We start from the raw sequence: 18611 nt of genomic DNA, 5'->3' as shown, positions 1-18611 counted from the left end.
TGTCATGACTTCCTCCTCGGGCCGGAGCCGCGGCGGAGCGCAGCTGAAGGAGGCTGATTGCTGCGGGGTTCAAATTGGCTGGGAACAATACACGCACACCGCACACACGCACGGGCAGCCCGCACCCTGGCTCCCGCATCGCCGCTCCGCGCCGGGGGGGGAAGATGAGCTCGGGGGACGTCGTTTGCACTGGATGGCTCATTAAATCACCCCCCGAGAAGAAACTCAAGAGATATGTAAGTGCAGAAGCTCTGCTGATATCTTTTTTAATTTTTTTTTTTTCCTGGTTTAGCGGATTTGGGCATGTGCTCCGTGTCTTACTCTTCCTTTGAAATCTCTCGCCTGCTTCGCCTTGGACCAAAACAAAACAAAAACAAAAAATTACAAGCCTGTGCGCTTACGGAGTATTTTAGTTTTCACCAATATTCTTGTGCCCTTTGTAATTAACCTTTCCCGGCTCGTAAGATTATAATACCTCGGTCGTTATGCAACATAGCTTAGGTTAAAAACCGCATTTCGGTTTCAGTTAATGTTGCCGTAACTAACAGAATTGTTGTAACAGAATTGCAGATGTCACTTTTCCAGGGAAGGGCAAGAACCTCCTGAAGAAAACTGACACTTTAAATTCTGAGGCTCTGCTTTGTTAGGATGCTCTGTAATTTCTATGACACTTGCTAAAGGCAACATCTGCAATAGTTTTGTTTACCAATTTAGCGTGCCAGATGCGGTTGCTGGCAGAAAGCTTTACTTTTAGGCTGTGATAACGAGGTGCCAGGCTGTAAAGTTCCTGATAGCTGCAAGGTGAAGGGGGCTGGTGAGGAGAAGCGAGCACTGCCCGCATGGAGAGCTGCGGCTGCATTATGTGGCAAGGGGGCCCCTTGTTTCATTCTGTATCTGCCCGCCTGTTTTTCTAAAAAAACAAAAAAAAAAAAAAAGGGTGTGTGTTGCAAACATAGGAAACTGTATCATTGCAGGGCTGCGAGGAAGGCGTTCCGGGTAGAAATAAATGACCCTTAAAAATTTGCTTGGGACAGCATTAAATATGTAAGCCCGTCGTGGGCCATTTTGCATACTCATTTGTGATGGTTCTTCACCGGGCGTGTTGTGCCTGTTGTTACACTTTTGGAATCGGTAAGGCTCCTTTGAGTCATGCCCTCCTAACCCAGCTTACCCCAGCACGCCGCGCTGTACTAGAAGGATGCCACCATACGTGTCTGTCACACTCCGGCCATGCACGTCCCTTACATCATTTGTCGTATTCACTTCTGTTTATCAGCATTTTTCTCTGGGCTGCTGATGTTAGCTTTTTCTAGTAACATGAGGAATAACCGTCTCGTGAAGAATGTGGTAGATATCATTTGGTAGTGTATATTTTCTTTGCACTAAAAACTAGGAGAAAGGATGATTTACTGAGGTTAGAATTTACTTTTAACTTGTTGTAAGCCAGAGTTTCTTCCTTTAGATCACAGTACTGCATTGAAAGGGCTGAATATTTGCTTTGTTCGGTTCGCATTTTCCAATTCTAAAATAACCACTATGATGTGTCTCAAGGGAGCCGCAAATAAAATACAGATATCTGATTTTTGTTATATTTGGTAGCAAGCGTACTAATGGCACTGTACAGCAGGCACTACACAATGTAAGAGCCACTGATTCACCCAGCTGGTATCATTAGTAACTTTGTCAGTGAAGCTATTTTTGATGACTCAATATTCATAAAAGGGCAAAGTAGAGAAAACAGAATGTGATAAAGCTGGGATTTGAAAGCCCCCATTATACAGTCAAGATAATAGTCACAACAGGGGCTCTGAGCAGCTCGCAGGACTAGTTGGAGGCTGCTCTGCTCAGATTTTACACTGCGAAACCGAGGGAAATTGGGTCTATGTTGTTCTTCAAACATCAACCACTAGATTAGCCAGATCCCTGCAGATTAGGCTTTGTTTTCTGGTTAGGAGGATAAACTACTCCTTTGTGCATAATAAAGCAGAAAGAAATCTGCTGCAAGTACAGCAAAGATTAATGTCCTTTCTCGTATAACCGGTTACATACATAGTGGATGCTACAAACCAAATTGAAATTGCCTCTTACCCGCTGTAATCTAATTTTTTTTCCCCACTTTTTACATAGTTGCACCGGCGTGGCAGCTTGTGCATCTTGTACTGGGGTGGTAGATAGCCCAGGCTGAACCACAGTGCTTAAAAACAACGCAAGCTTTGAAACAATGACTGTTTAAACTGACTTCAGTAGGTGTCAAGTGTCAAGCGCTTACAGGAGAATGGTGTTGGCTCTGGTTCTGAACTGACAACATCCATAAATCCCCAAGCTTTACACCACCCTTTGTGTTCAGCTGGCAAAATCCATGGGCTGAGCTGAAGCTTCCAGGGAGCTTCAAATGCGGGCTTGGTCTGCTGCTCCTCGGGACCACGATGCTGCAGTGACTGGGTTGCTCTCACGGGGCTGTCTCCCAGTTTACATTTCACTGAGTTCAGCATCCGGCCTTTGTAAGACCCAGCCTGAGGGTCTCTTGTTTTACACACAGATAAATTCTTAATCCTCAATCTGTTACAATCACGGAGAAAATCCAATTAATTTCCATGACATCTGCAGTTGAAAGACCAGTGATGAATTCAGGTTGTGAGACTGGGAACTGGAGATAGTCCCACTGAAGCCACTGAGAGTATTTACACTGTTTATAAAATTAAACAAATACATCTTTGCAAGACTGGAGCCTAAAGACCAAAGTACCTTCGTTTATGCTTCTCTGATGAAAGCAATTAGGTTTTCTACGCATAAACAAGTCAGAATTTGGCTCTAGGTGAGCAGAATGTTATTTTCAAAACTTTGAAAACTGAAAAGCAGGTGTTAAGAGTCTACATTTTTCCTGTAAAGTCTTACAAAGCTGATGCTCTTAGTAGCACTATTCTTAGAAGTGTCTTATCATTCCCTAACAAAGGCTGCTCTCTTACATGTGCAGGAAACGAACATGAGATTAATTACCCAAGTCTAACTTTCTGTAAAAACAGAGAGCTTAATGCTAAATGCAGAGAATTCATTAGAAAGCACAGGGAGCTTCACTTCAGCAGGCAAATACTCTAATAGTGGTTTAATGGCATGTGCAATGCTTTTCCCTCTGTCTGACACTTGAACCATGAATCCACCACGTCAGCCTGTCTAAAGACGCCGTTGTGCAAGGAGTCTCCCCGGAGAGCATTTGGTGCGTGTTGCAGTTCTTTGTCTCCTAAGTGTGACCTGAAAGCTGTGCAGCTCTCATTTCCCCACTTGGTTCCAGCTCTTCTTACTGATCAGGGTTGTGTGGGCCTGAGCGGCCCCAGGGAACCCCCAAAGCTCTTGGGGGAGCTGGGTACGGGGCGGGGGCGAGAGAGGAAGAAGCTGCTATCAAAAATTAGGAAGTGGTGGTGGCAGAGGTGAAGTCCATCATGCTCTAGACCAAAAATGCTAAGTTTCAGGCACGGCTCGACGCTTAGCTCCACGGCAGGAAAACTTGGCCCCACTGGAGATTTTTGGTATTGATATTGGTGGATCGTGCGCACCAGCCTCTGCAGGAAATTAGATGTCATGGGAGAATCTGCTTCAGGTTTGATGGGTTTTGCAGTGCCTTGTATTAATGCTGTATACATCCAACTGAGGATTTAGATTAGACATTCAGAGATGCAAGGGGAAAAAAATAATTGTTTATGTTTGTTAAAAAAAAATCAGAAGGCTCAGGATGGTGTTGTTCACATATCCCAATTCTGTAACGTCAGCCTTGAACAGCTGGCTTTTGAGACTTTTCATATGGAAGTATATCTGCTCACTGACTGCTAATATTTGTTTTCTGTTTATTTGAGAACGATGAGAAAGGTTTCATGGCCTAGAAAACAAAGGAATTACTACAGCCAGTGCAAAAAGTCACTATGAGGGGAAAAAAAGATATGGAAGAAAGCACAGAGGATGTCTAATGAAATAACAGACGAGTCCACTGAGAAGACACACTGTTCATGTGATGGGACTCTTAACAGGCAGCTAATTTCAGCCTGTCCTCATATCGCTGTCCTGTAGTATGTCACACCTGTGAGGAGCAGCAGCAACTGCGGTGAATGCCACGCCAGGATTTACTTACTGTTAGTGTTAAGTAATGTGGTTTGCAGTAGTAAAGGGCTACGTACAGATGCTTGCTTGTTCGGAGTCAGCGCAGCTCCGTTTAAGCCAATGCTGCACAGCTGTACCCCAGCTGAAGAGCTATTTTTAATCTTCAGTACTATACAAATTGATGAGGGAAGACCACTTGCTCAAAAAAAAAAGGCAAGTTTCCCACTTCACTTGAGTGACTGGATTCTTCAAACATTATTGAAAATCAAAATTCCTTGTCAGCATCTCTAGAACAAGAGTCCAAAATGGACCTCGTGTTAGAAAATTTAGCCTTGCACTTCTTACCACACTTCCTCTTGGAGTTTCTGGCTTGGGAAGACAAATAGAGGTGTAAATTAATGTAGCAGATGCAAAAAGCTTGTAAAGCAAGTAGCTGCAGACGGACGTCTCTGAAGGCTGGGGGGATCTGCCAGAACCCGACCACAGCCCCCCACTGCCAGGGTTTTACAAGATAAGAGAATCTAGACAACTTCTCCATTTTTAGCTGAAGTTCTGGTATTTATCAGGAGGATAAACGGGAAGTTACTGGCCACTAAGAAGAAAAAGTAAAATAGAATTATGGACGAGTTTGCTCAAGGGTCCCACAGCACTGCTAAGGGTGGGTGGGATGCAGAGTGGCTGCTCTGATCGAGCGTTGGGATGGTGTCTGCAGAGAACATTTCCACCCTTGCCTCGAAGAAATCCCCAAGTGCTACGTGAGGTCAAGTACTTCTGCTGGTTTGGCGTTTGGGGGAAGTTTCCGAAACATAACTACCAAAGAGAAATCTGAACTTAATTTTTGTCCATAAGCCTATTTATTTCCAAATGCTTCCTAGAAAGCCTCACCTCTTGAGCTCTGTGCCCTCTAAATACAGAGTTACGGCCACCTTTTGTACGCTGCTGGAATCAACATCCCGATCTCTCCTTGAAATAACTGAGTTTATTTAATCAATTTGTGCAGGTTTTGTAACTCCAGTTTATAGACCAAGTGGGAATAGGAGTCCTGTGTGATGCGGAAAGTTGACAGGGACTTTTAGTTGATTCTAGTTGTAAGTTTTGTACCTGTGTTTTTCCTGTTGTTACTTCATTTCAAAATCCAGTGTATCTTCTATCTAGTTTGTATATTAAGGAAGAACAAAATTTTTAGAAAATTAAGACTTTCTTACAGATGCTTCTGTGCTGCAGACTACGTGTTCCCTTCTCTGTGAAATCCTGAACGAATTGATCTCACCGATAAAATAACAGCAGAAAAAAAAATATTTTAGGGAGGACTTTCCATCATTGGGGTTAAACACTTGTAATTAGCTAGGTGCAAATCAGACCATTTTCCACCACTTAATCTTGTTTTGGTAAGTTAAGTGCAATGTTTATTCTAGACTATTTTCTTCCATTTTAACTAGGTTTTGGTAGTTTAAATGCAATGTTTAATGAGATAGGCTGACTTCTAAGAAAAAAATAATTTCTAAAAAACACTGCTATTCTTGGCAACCCGTGTATCAGAATGTTAAGCGGAATAATTTCCCTTGCACTATTTATTTGGGTGGAGCCGTAATAGCCCTGAAGCCCCAGTTTAATCTTTGACTACATGTTTTCAGTGCACAGGAATGTCCAGCTATTGGTTTCTATTCAAAACAGAAACCCACAAGTTATCAGGTCTTTGCATTCAAAAATAGAGACTTAAAAAAAAAACAAACCCATGCTAGTTTGAAATAGAGAAGGAAATGTTAACTTGAGTGGCAATTAAAGTAGTGATGCAATCAAACATGTCTTAGAGGAAAAAGCAATCCAAGTAGTATTTTGGTGAACTCTTTGTTGTAGCATGAAAACTACAATATGGATAAACACGTTACTTCTACCAATAATGCATTAAAATGCTATAAATGTGTATAACGCCAATTTGATAGGGTTTTAGAGAAAGGGACAAGTTCATTCCTATAACGTTACTCAGTAGAAAAACAGTTGTTTTATTTGCTTTCTTGTCCTTTTCATTTGAATTGGAAATTAATTAGAAATGTGATAAGACAAGGAAAAAATGCCATCTTTGAAATGAAATTTGCATGTCAAAACATTACATCCAGCCAGATAAAATAGATTTTTGTCTCTCGTTAAATAAAGTGCAATGCTTCAACTTGTTGGTTTTTCTGCTTTGCAATAATCCAATATCCTTGACTTGTTTCAGTTTGTGTTGCATCAGAAAAAAAAAAAAAAAAAAAACACCAAAAATGTAGCCATGCAAAACTCTTGTTTTAAAAGCTGCTGCAACTTGGTGTTTTCAAAAATAAACCAAAACTGGTGTCTTGTCCTCACAGCACAAAAATACTCCCGTTCTGAGGCTAACTCCTTTGTAGCTTTGTAATTGTTAGAATGAGACAACTGTTCTTCGAGATTTTGTTATTCCCTTCCCTTCTGATGCCAGAAACCCCACCTGACCCCTGCAGTCAAAACTGCTTTGTAGCTTTCCACAAAGCCTTGCCCAGCGCACTTCAGTTATTCAGTTCTTTCCCGTAGAGCGTTTTACAGACAGGCAGTAAAATGTCACCATTAGTATGAATTTAAAATTACTTAAATGAAGGTGTTAATTTAAATGGCACTTAGATTGTCATCTGAAAGTTTTTGACTCATTTTTGACAGGGCCTGTTAAAAGACAGGCGTTTCTGTGAGCCCAATTAGTGACAAACATCATCCATCTCGTGACTCCCAAGTCTTGGGCACCGTGGGTTACGTCTCCTTATTTCTGTTGGGCAGAATAACGGCCAAAACGAGACCCTTCCTAAATCTGCAACTGCTGTAGTCTCAGCAGAGCGCATAGTTTGTGAACAATCTGTTTTTACATACCAGACTTGGAAACTGTTTGTAGAAGTTCAAGGATTTTACAGTTGTGAAGCCATTTTTTCAAGCTGACACGAACCGGTCGTGCCAAGGAGAAGCCAATAGCTGGGAACAAGCGTGAGCTATGTTTTACTTGCAGACTTTACAAACTGTGCTAAGTTTACAGAAGTCTTGTGTTTAGAAATGCAGGGAAAGCTGAACGCGTATCTCTGCTGTAAAGCTGCGCTTCCAAGTCCTGTTGCCGATTCCGCAGAAAAGCCACCGGCATTCGGAGGTGACTGTGTGCTGATAAAATCGCTGTGAGATGACAAGAAGCATCTGAAGGGGTGCCAGCTGAGTTTAGAGTTTTTGAGAAGTCATACGCTGCTTCACGGAGTAGTCATTGCTATTCCAGCTACTAAACTGAATTGTTTACTAATATTTATAGTGGAAGCTTTGCAAGCTTTAGAAGTTTTATTTTTAATAAGGTCAACATTTTGAACCCATCCTAAGAAAATGATTGAGTTCTCACTGAGGCCTTAGGTTTAAAAATAAGAAGCACTGAAGTAGTTCAGGGAATTGCTTGTTTGAGTTGCTTAGGCGCATTGCTCCCACAGAAATAGGATTTGCAGGATGTTTTCACTGGTACTCCTCTGACTCCAGGGCTGTTTTTACAGGTCTTCGCTGGCTAACTTTCCCTGTAAAACAGTGGGAATTGGAGTGTCGGCTGAAAATGGGACTGTTACTCCAACTTCACTTTGTGCTTTTTAAAATGTTCCTTTTTCACAGATAACTCTGAGCACTGCATCACCCCTGAGCTATGGATTATGAAATAATGGTGAGCTTTTTTTTTAAAAGTGATGGGAAAACACCAGATAAATCCTATCATTATTTCACTAGCCTCCTCAAACTCCCATCTGTGGAGTTTGCTTTCATCTGTGCTGAGCCTGAGAAATATTCAAGCTGAAACATCATTAAGGCAAACAAGCAGCAAGGTTAGGGGACATAGGAGGCTTCGTGATGGGGACACGGCTTTGGTTCCCCTCTGCATCCCTCAGCGCTGGGTCTGCACACTGGAAACCTAATATACTGGCTGGTAAAGTGAAAAATAGAAGCACTTATTGAAATGTTACTAGACTGCAATGCTTTAACAGTTTTCTTATGAAAAAATATGTTCTTATTTTGCTTTTCTTTTTTTTTCAAATTCACAACTGAAAGTACTGTTGCTATGTTACTGTAATGGTGTGTAGGCTGCTAAATAAATAGAGGGAGTTTGTCCATGCCAGGAATAGAAAGCCAGGTCAGAGGTGACATTTGGGACATGTTGAGAAAGAGGAGAATATATAATTATTTTTTTCCTTCCTATCATTCTCTCCGGTCTCATTAACCCCAGACTACTTAGAAGGAAATTACAATAGAATTTCTGGACATGTGAGAGTACTAAAAATTGACACCTCTGGGGTTCCATTGAGTCTTTTGGCTTTGGTTCTTGCAAGAGAGACTGGTTGGTAAAACCGCGGCACCTCACACACTTGTGAACGGAACAGTTACTTCGAGGTATCAAAGGGCACAGGCAACTGTTGAAAATTCACTCTGCAAAGGTGTGCTCAGAAGGGAAAATCTGACAGAGGGAACGAGCTTTGAGAAAAATGTGCTCCTGTGAAGCCAGAAACAGGAAATTTGAGTCCATTGTCGTTTTTGGGATAGCCTGGCAGGTTACCAAGGACCAGATACACAAAATCGTGCTTAGGCTCTTGTGCGAGTAGCCCGAGACACCCGCTTGCGCCTTTAGCTGCAAGCTAAACATATCTGTAAACCTGGCTTGTGAAGGTGCACAAGTGCCTCATTTGTACAATAGGGTCATTTTTATCCCTCCTCTGCTGCCTGCCTGTGCTCCTTGTGTACAGACCTCAGCACAACAAGCTCTCATTTAAGCTCCAGCGGCTGATTTGGTCCATGGTGGGAACTGCAAGCCACTGACGGGAGAACTAGAGCCCGGTCCTCCTTCCACCCGTGTCAGCAGGAGCAGAAGCAGCCCTTGTCCTAGGGACGAGCCCTGCAGCCTTGTTACTTGCAGACGGCGGCCTCTGACTTCATTTCCAAAATGTTATCACAGATGATGGATGCTCTGGGCTGTGCTCCCCAAAAAAAACTCCTCAGCCCCCTCCCAGACCTTTGTGGGCATCGCTGCGGGTGTGCACGCGGGATGCTCTGGTCCTGCCCTGCTCTTGGCCCTGCTGCACTCACGTGAGCATCGTCAGTCCCGGGCCCGCAGCCCAGCAGCTGCGAGCTGTCAGACCCTCCCGCTAGCAGGAGGTGAGACACAGAAACACGGACCAAGCTGGCTCGTGTGTGAGTGAATTTAGCAGATTTGTAATTAATCTAGAAGATCTTCTCCTTAAATATATATGTTTACTTATAAACAAATCATCAATGTGACAGAATATGAAGCATTTAGTTTCTTTGAATTAGGAAAGAAGCCCACAGCCATAACCTAAACCGGCTCAGTGCATGGAATCCCATTAGAGATTTATTTGCGGTATTTTTGTAGTTCCACAAATCTGTTACTTTCCTACAAAGAAACAATGTAAATGTGCCCCCTAACCCAGAGACCTTTGGATCTGAGGCATTCCAGAAAATCCCACATTTACCAGAAAACTTATAGAGGAGAACTAAATTAGAGGGTACATCAAGAGCCAATGATGCTAAGTACAGCTATTCCTGTTCCTAAACTGCAGGGGTTTTTAAGTTTTCTTTTTATTTGTTAATACTCCTTGAATGGAGGGCTGAAATTTGAATGGCTGGGAGTATTTCCTAACACGATGGATGTGAATAGCTGGTTTTATAAGAAACTTTTCTAATTTTCAGCCACAAGGTAACCCCTAGTGCCTTAGACATTGAGACATGTCCACGGAATGTCTGAGGTTCTGTGTCGGAAAATGAAGGAGTAGTTTAGGATCCATTAGGGTTATTTATTTACTTACATTAGGAGTTTGCTGCTGCTGCGATTGGAGACATTTCTTGTTTTCTAGCACAACTAGTATTCAGCCTCAGACTGAAGGAGAGGGTGTTAGAAGCTTTCTTGTCCCCTACGGAGTTCAAACCCTCGTTTGGACTCTGTCAGATCCTTTACCCTTGCCAGAGACTGCATTTATCTCAGACCCTAAAGAGCAATTATTATGATTTATCTGTCTTTAGAGTGAATAAGATTTTACCAGGCATGCTCTACACAGAAACCTCCAGCCGGGAGAACTGCAACCTACAGCCTGTCCTTTGCAGGGCTTTGTTGCCCACGCTCAGCAAATTGCCCAGTTTTAACCAGCAGCAGCAGCGTTGCTAAATGGGAAGGAGGATGAATTACACCCTCTGTGCAGTTCTATGATGTTATCCTCCTGAAGGACCTATTTGTCTTTCATTGTATTTCCAGGTCCTTTGTGCTTGAAATTATTTTCTAAACTTTATAAGTAAACTTGATTTGCTGACTGGTAAATTAAAGCTGTTTACCCGTCAGTATTCCAAGTGGGCTGCAATGACTTTTGCCTGTGCTCTTTGTTGGGGCAAAGAGCTTGATTGTTAAAACTGAATGAAACTACGTCAAGGCAGAAGATGGCAGACAGGGTCGGGTTTCAGGCATGCTGTAGTTAGCTAGGTGAAGATTAAGTAGCTTTTCACTGCTGCTTTAAATCCCTAAGGACTCCCCTCACCGTGGCACTTACCTTGTGGTGGGTTCAGAGATGCTTTAGTGAAACTTGCCATTTGAGAACGGGCGAGGCGAGTTTGGGAGGTGAAGAGCCAGAGCGGGCTTGCACGAAGCGGTAGCTGTGCGGTCCTTTCCAGAGTACAGTGATGGAGCAGGATAGTCATAGAGATGCACACCCCCCCACCCCCCCACCCCCGCTATGTCTCAGGAACACTTCCAAGCAAACTATTTGCATGTAGTTTAGCAACCTGAGCTGTGTGAAGATTTCAGCAGTAGTGGCCCTAATTCTTGTATGCTCAGAATTTACTGTGCACCCACAGGGAGGTTTCAGTTTGACTCGTTCCTCAGGTTTACTGGATTTGGAAATGGAACCGGGATCTCTATATGAGCATATTGTTGTAGATTTTAGTTCAGAGATTGGGGGATTTTTAAGAAAGCAACTGTTTTATGTGCCATCTATGCACAGGAATAAAAGATAAGGAGCAGAGGAAAGCACTCAGACAGAAGACCTTGTACTATGAATGGTCATAAGGCCTAGGATCATTTTGTTGCAGGGCAGCTGGTTGCTTCTGACTTGCACCTAGGGCTGCTGCGGTCAAGGTACCTGCTCTGAGTGGAAACGTGGTCATGCAGAATCACTCCAGATCTAGTTCACGGTGCCAGTTTAGGGCAGGATCTTCATGGTTCCTTGCTGGGACTGACAAGAGAAGGCATGTATGACCTTACACTCCAGGAGCAGCAAGTAAGTATGGTGATGTAGCAAGCACAACTGAATCTATACTATCAAGGAGGAAATGTTTCCCTGGCAAAATAAAATGCACTCATAATGGACAAAAAGGCCAAGTAAACATTGGCTTTAATAAGGTGCTGGAATTGGGCAGGTGTGCAGTCAAACTGGAAGGTTAGTTCTGAAGCTTTCATTTGCATTTATCAGTTGGCAAAAATCTGCTTGGAATACCTCATTGTCCTCTCTGAAAAGATTACAGATGTAAAGTAATTAGACTCATCAGAAAAAAAAAATATCCTGAAATAGAAATGGCACCTCATGTTCTCTAGCAATATAGAGCTTGAGAAGAAACCAGAAGCCAAACAAAAAATGCAGTCTCAAATTCTAATCCATTATTACCATATTTATGGGGAACATCTAAATAATCTGAACTGTTTCCCCTATGTATTCCTTACTACTAACGACAGTACCTTATGACTGGTGGTATCTCGTCTTCATTAAACCCTGAACTTGAATATCAGAGTGGAGCTCCAGGCTCTTCTCTTTAGCTTTTGTATCAATTGGCTGGATGCAGGTCAAGCACAGAGCCACGGTCCTCAGCAACAAGGGGATGAGGAGAGAAAAGCAGACAGGAGGATTTTGCCTCTGGGTGGAAACCCCCAGATCTGCCGTTATCAGAGCTCCTGGTAGCTCCAGTGTAACTGGGAGAGGTGGTATGTGGTACGGGAACTGCAGCATTTACCAGGTTGTAACTGGAAACCAAAGACAGTGAATGGATAAGAATATGATGAAAGGCACAATTTCTATGTGAAATTGTGTAACATCTTTCACACAAAACTTTCCACTGAAAGAGATTACAAGCCAGATAGAGTTACGGTGAAAAATAAAAGCAGAGTTGCAGAGAAGTTGGTAACTTCTTAAAAAGAGAGTAAACTGTCACTGAAAAATCTTACTTTCTATTTGAGAGAGAAAAAATGTGCATGGTGCAGCCATTTTTGCTTTGCCTGCCATAAGATTTGCATGACTCACAGCCAGCAGCATGCTGAAGACCTAGAAATACGTAATACAAAAGCAGATGCTGGCTGCTGGCCGCTGGCTGGGGAATTCCCGTACCATCTTTGAAATGATGATCCCGTTTGATGGGGCAAACACCGAGTGCAAGGCAAGTGCATTTGATGGTTCTCCCTCAGGTGAGGTTATTAATCCAAAGGGTGAGAGACAGCGTGAAGGCTGCTAAACACCTACTGTCCTAGCAGTCAGTCCCAGCTGGTGAGGATGGGTGATGTAATGGATCAAGCAGGAGGAGAACGTTTTCAAATGGGAGGGTGTAGAATTTGAGAGGCTGCATGTAGGAATGAAGAGTTGCAGTCCCGATTCGAGTACACAGGCAGCTCAGCAGATGGCCCAGCAGATGAGTTGCTATGCACCAAGGAACGTGTGAGAACATGAGAGTAACGGCGAATGTGGTGGTGCAGCCCCCTCCTCCCCGAGCCACTCGGTGCGATTCCTCTCCTCCTGGGCCACACAACATAGAGTCACTTGGTGCTTGATGTGATCCCTCTCCTCCTAGCTAACACAACATACCAACCTAGGGTAAGTCAGGAGTGGACTCTGAATGCGGTGAGCCCGCTAAGGCACCTCCATAAGCCACCTGGCTCCTGTTTTCCCCATTACTGGAAACAATGGAAATGGTAGTAACAGTCTGTCACCTCCTGACAACATCGTGCACCTGCACCTGATCGGAGCCCAAAGCAGGGTGATACCAGAATTTCAAATTCTGGGCCTGCACAACTTGTGAAAAGCACCAGAATATCTTGTCATCCGAGCTGGGCTGAAATGGAAAACTACCTAACAAAAGTCCGTTATCTCAGACCCGATAAATAGCGACCCTATGCGAGACCCACTGAGCTCTCCTGGATCGCGGTGGGCTGTGAGCGGCATCTCCCCTGAGCTGAGACACCCCTCAGGCATTGCCTCCTTAGACCGAAGAGATTTAAGGACCATCTGCCGGCAAAGCCGATGAAAGGCCAGGGCAAAGTTCGACTTCTCGATGCTCAATTATCGCTTGTTGAGGAACGCTGATGCATTGTGAGCATTTACTCTAAATTTGAGAAAGAAGAGGCAACTTTTAGCTATAGGCTGGTCTCCTCTACATCGATATTTCACGGGATCCAAATATCTCTGTCTGTGTCTGTGTGGTTTGTGTTTATGTATGTACACATATATATTGAGTTAGGATACCCTGTAGTAAGTTAGTGTGAATGTTGTAATTTTCAAATCTGTCATTAAGTTGCTGTTTTAATCACAACATATTCTACTGAATCACTTTGTTAATGTTTAAATTGGTTAACGATTCAGTGCTGCTAAATTCAACCTTTTGATCTACCTCACGCCATTAATACATCTTAAATTGCTGCTAAATCATAACAGTGTGAAATATTTCATCCACGACAGCGAGGCTCCATGCAGAAGTGGGGTAACATCAGATGCCATGTTCCTTACCCTACCCAGGCCCTCTGTCCCCCATCAGGGCACTTTGTTGGCTGGCACACTGAGCTTTCCACAACTGTATTTCATATTGCTGTTCTGCATTACAGCTATTTCCTCCACCGTGCTTTGCCTTCCCTCTCCAAACAGAGCAAGAGCCATCCCCAGAAGTGTCGGTCCTTGCCAGTCCCACTAATCATAGAATCATAGAATCATAGAATGGTTAGGGTTGGAAGGGACCTTCAAAGGTCATCTAGTCCAACCCCCCTGCAAGGAGCAGGGACATCTCCAACCAGATCAGGTTGCTCAGAGCCTCATCCAGCCTGGCCTTGAACGTTTCCAGGGATGGGGCATCAACCACCTCTCTGGGCAACCTGTGCCAGTGTTCTATAACCCGCATCGTAAAAAATTTTTCCCTAATTTCCAATCTAAAACTACGCCCCTCTATTTTAAAACCGTTACTCCTTGTCCTATCACAACAGGCCCTACTGAACAGCCTCTCCCCATCTTTCTTGTAGGCCCCCTTGAGGTACTGGAAGACCACTATCAGGTCTCCCCGGAGCCTCCTCTTCTGCAGGCTGAACAGCCCCAACTCTCTCAGCTAACTTCTCCTGCCCTGGGCTGCAGCTGTCAGGCTGAGCTCGCACGTCTTTCAGGATGGAAAACCTCTCGCTTCAGGCCATAGAACAGCCTTGCTGCGATGTTTTGGGTTGATTTCCTACAATTCCAGTTCCTCCAGCAATGAAGTCCAGTGGCCAGAGAGATTTTATGTGCATCCTATGTGATTTCCACCTTCCCTAATTACTGCAGCCCTCTGGGAATTTTAGGGAAAAACTTCAGAAAATATCTAAAAATCCATTCTTTGCAGTTTCCATCTGACTTTCTCCAGGGGATCTGTTTTGCTGCTGACTGTTGTGAGACCTTTGGGCTCCATTCACAAATCACCTACGCCCTTCGAGCTAGATCCTGGAAAAAGCATCTTTCCACTAACAGCTTAGAGCAGCCGTTGCCACCTCACGGTCACATTGCGCTGCTGCTCAGTGTAACGGTGTAGAAGCTTTGGTTTTTCCAGTGTTTTTTTCTAACAAATCCAGACCCATATATTCATATGGGAAATTCCAGTAATCCATGTTTTGTGATACATGGATTCTATCTCACTAACTATTTTACATATAACATTGATGAAATGACTGCCGTTAAGTTGTTTCAAGAAGCGCCATTTCCAGTGCAGTTTACAGGAAAATTACATAGGTGTGTAACGATGCGTGGATTCGAATCACTATAATTATGCTGATAAACATATTCTCAGATGTTCTTGGGATGAGTAACATCTTTCTCCTTTATCTTAAACCACCTCTGAAGCAACATAAACTAAACTGGGAGGAACGCTCTTTTTCCCAGTATCGGAGTGTTCCCATGGCGTACTTGCTGCCAGCAGATACGTGGCAGCTCAGCTGTGCTAGTGAAACTGCAGACAAGCCCTTCGATTCAAGCAGCAGTGACACAAGCAATGGTAATCCCTGCTTTCCCACACACTATCCTGTCAGATTCCTTGTATGATTTTGCAGTTATAAGAGAATAGTTCAGGTTTTGTGTCTCCTTCACCCTTGGTGGATTTACTCGAATTGCGAACAAGGAGATTCTTTAATACCTCCTATTTTTGTTACGGTCCCCTGGAGCTGGCACAGCCTACAAAACCCGCTGAGCTCGTCCCAGGCCAGGCTGTCATTTCCATCATGGCCTGGCCAGTCACTGGGATGACAGTAATTCTGTGAGCCCCCAATTTCAAACCCCCCAGTTTGGACTGGATGGTGGACTAGGATACGTAGCTGAGGATATTTCACTATTGGACCTTTCAAGAGTGTTTCATGGAATCATAGAACAGTTTGGGTTGGAAGGGACCTTCAAAGGCCATCCAGTCCAACCCCCCTGCAAGGAGCAGGGACATCTCCAACCAGATCAGGTTGCTCAGAGCCCCGTCCAACCTGGCCTTGAATGTTTCCAGGGATGGGGCATCCACCACCTCTCTGGGCAACCTGGGCCAGTGTTCTACCACCCTCAGTGTAAAAAATTTTTTCCTAATATAGCAAGGAGAATGCTCTGATCTTCTGTAATGAAATTCTATATGTATAGCAGCCAAACAACAGCAAAAAAAATCCAGGTCTGTGTTCACTGTTTGTAATATAAAACTCTCCAAAGTGTCTCTCAGCATCGGGACTGTGAGTCAGAGTGGAAGGTTTAATGTTAGTAAAGGAAAAATGAGACATCATCATCTATCTTACAGTAAAGAAGCAGAAGGATGTTAAAAACTATGTTATGCTGGCTCACATTTTTTTTCTACATAAATGCATTTTTGGGCATCGTCCATGCTTACAGTAAAACAGTTAAATAGGAAATAGTGAAATCCACTATGATTTTTACATAACTTTTTCTTTCATAACATACTTGTGCAATAGAGTAGTCGGAACGCAATAATCAAACTATATTTTTTCCATGCTTGAACATTAGTGGCCATGCTACCTATAATCAGTGAACTGGCTGAGCAAGGAAGTCACCTCCAAGGAAAATTAGTTTTACGTGCTTGGGTAAGTTGACATTTGCCAGGAAGAAAGATAAAGAGGACAAAAAAAAATCTTGCTTGCCACCATTCCTCCTCGGAGATGGTATCAGTCGGCACCAGGGTGCTAACGCTGCTCTCGGACTCACAGCCGCCTCACTTGTCCAGGCACTGCCCTCACATAGGAATGGTGGCAACAGGCCTGATGTGTTTCTGGGAGAGACGCTGGAGGAGCCTCCAGAGCAGCAAAGAGAAATGCTCGAGTGCTGGAAAAATCCTTAACCTTTTGTAGGAAGATCTTGTAGGAAGCACTTCTGACCAGGGCTCTGCCATTGCAGGTACCCTTTCTGCCAGTAGCACTTACAATTGTAGCGTAGAAACTTATTTGAAAAACTTCGGCTGAAACGGCTAGTTATCACTGTGCTAGTGCAGGGTGTTGCCTCTTCTCTTCCCAGTAAAAACGCTGAGCCACGGACAGGGTCTGTTCTGGGAACGGGCTGCAGGCACTCTGGTTAGTTAGCAAAAACCAGGCAGCCCCAGGGAACGGGGTGGGGGCACACCTCCAGTGCCTGTTGATAATCCAGTTATTAAAAATAAATGTTGACTTGAGGAACTTCTAACAACAAACCTGTTATTGTCAGAAGGAGACTCTTCTGACGCTCACCTCCTTAGGTCAGGGGTGTAACTGTGACAAGGCTGGGGACACCTCAGCTGGGTGGAAAGAAGAGCTGAGCTATCCAGACAGTTATCTCACCACACAAGGCCTTGGCAGGTTTGATCCCTGTTCGTTTGAAACCCATGTCTGACTATGTTATATATTTGGCTGACTATAACTCCTGGATTTGCTCAGTTTTTTGTGAAAATGTCATTAATGACTAATTTAGTTCACTGGAATAAGAAGGAGTCCAACTGTGTATGCGTAGTGCATTTAGTGGTTTAAATCCTTAGCTTGTAGTCGCTCTTTCCTGAATGTGATGCTATTGGGAAAATTCTTAATTTCACAGTGACAAGCCATTAATTAATCAAGGACCAAGCCAGAAGCAGAGCACTGTGGAGAAGATTCTTAGGCATCGCAACTCAGTGGTAGTAAACCTCTGTGGAAAAGGCGCTTGGCTGCGGTTGGGGAACTGACCTTCCAGTTATGCAAATCCTGGTTTTTCCCTGCGCAAAGACGAGGCGCAGCCATGGAATGAGTCATGGATCTGCGCTCAGCTGTGTCTGACACATGGAACTCTGGAGCAGCAGCTCCAGGGTGTGGAAATGCAAGACACACACAGACAAAAAAAAAGTCTTATGCTCCCTGCAGCCCAAGACTTGAAGGTCTCTTTAGAGGCCTTTGGCTGTGATGTTTTTGACAATATCCAGCCAGCCCCACCTCTCCTGCGTTCTTCCTTCCGGTGGGCAACCCTCAGCATCTATGCAAGTGTTTCCCTGGCCTGCTTGGGTGCTAGCCCGCAGAAAAGCAAAGTAGCCACGGGCTTGGGAAATGGCAAACAAACGGATTGTGGAGCGGGGGGGGGATTGTTTTGGCTGGGGGTAGGGCTGTGGTCCTGCGGCTCTAGAGAAGCAGAGCTGCTTCTCTCTTTCGGGCACAGAGCATCTGTCACACAGTGCCATGACAAAGCCGTGTTTCTAACAAAGAGCTGAAGTAATTTGTGAAGTGAAATTAATCATAGCTATATGCCACGGTTATTGATTTCAGTGAGGATTAGAAAGCACGTATAGCAACAGTCTATTGCTAAAGATGTTGATTCTTTACTGCAAAAGAATGAAAGTGAAAATATCCTGAAAAACAATAAAACAAAGAGGACTGTAGCTCTGGCTCTGCAAAAATACAAAAACTTCTCATTGGATACAAGAAATGGTACGGGGAAGGGGCATGGGATTGTTTTAGTGCTTCACTCATCGTCAGCCTCGGTTGTAAGTTATGGGTCTGATTTTGCACCTGATTTTGAGAATTTTGAGTTCTCATTTTACCTGTCAAATAGGAATGAACACAGAATCAGCCACGGAGAAGGAGAATTGAGTTAAACAAATACAAAGTCCTAATCCAGCTCCCTTTCAAGGCAATTGGATTATTCTGCTTGATTTCAGCAAGAATTTAGCAAGAATTGAAACAAACTATAACGGAGAGGAGGCTCAGGTTACAGGAGCAAAATTAGCATTCACGGAGATGGACAAAGATATCCTATGGCATATTTAAA

The 18611-nt window shown here is 43.8% G+C and overlaps 1 protein-coding gene across 2 annotated transcripts in view; it reads left to right on the top strand.

The window, feature by feature from the left end:
* The window catches only part of GAB3 (GRB2 associated binding protein 3), a 66285-nt gene continuing 47674 nt past the window's right edge, over positions 1-18611 (top strand). For both annotated transcript variants that reach the window (XM_086756487.1, XM_086756486.1), the window contains exon 1: positions 1-236. In XM_086756487.1, the coding sequence (XP_086612613.1) occupies positions 165-236 (72 nt within the window). In that variant the 5' untranslated portion in view covers positions 1-164. The remainder of the gene's footprint in view (positions 237-18611) is intronic.

Source organism: Chlamydotis macqueenii, chromosome 11, assembly GCF_036417535.1.
Source record: "Chlamydotis macqueenii isolate bChlMac1 chromosome 11, bChlMac1.mat, whole genome shotgun sequence".
NCBI classification, from domain to species: Eukaryota; Metazoa; Chordata; class Aves; order Otidiformes; family Otididae; genus Chlamydotis; species Chlamydotis macqueenii.
The sequence above is the reverse complement of the archived record's forward strand: the minus strand, read 5'-3'. Positions and strand labels throughout refer to the sequence as shown.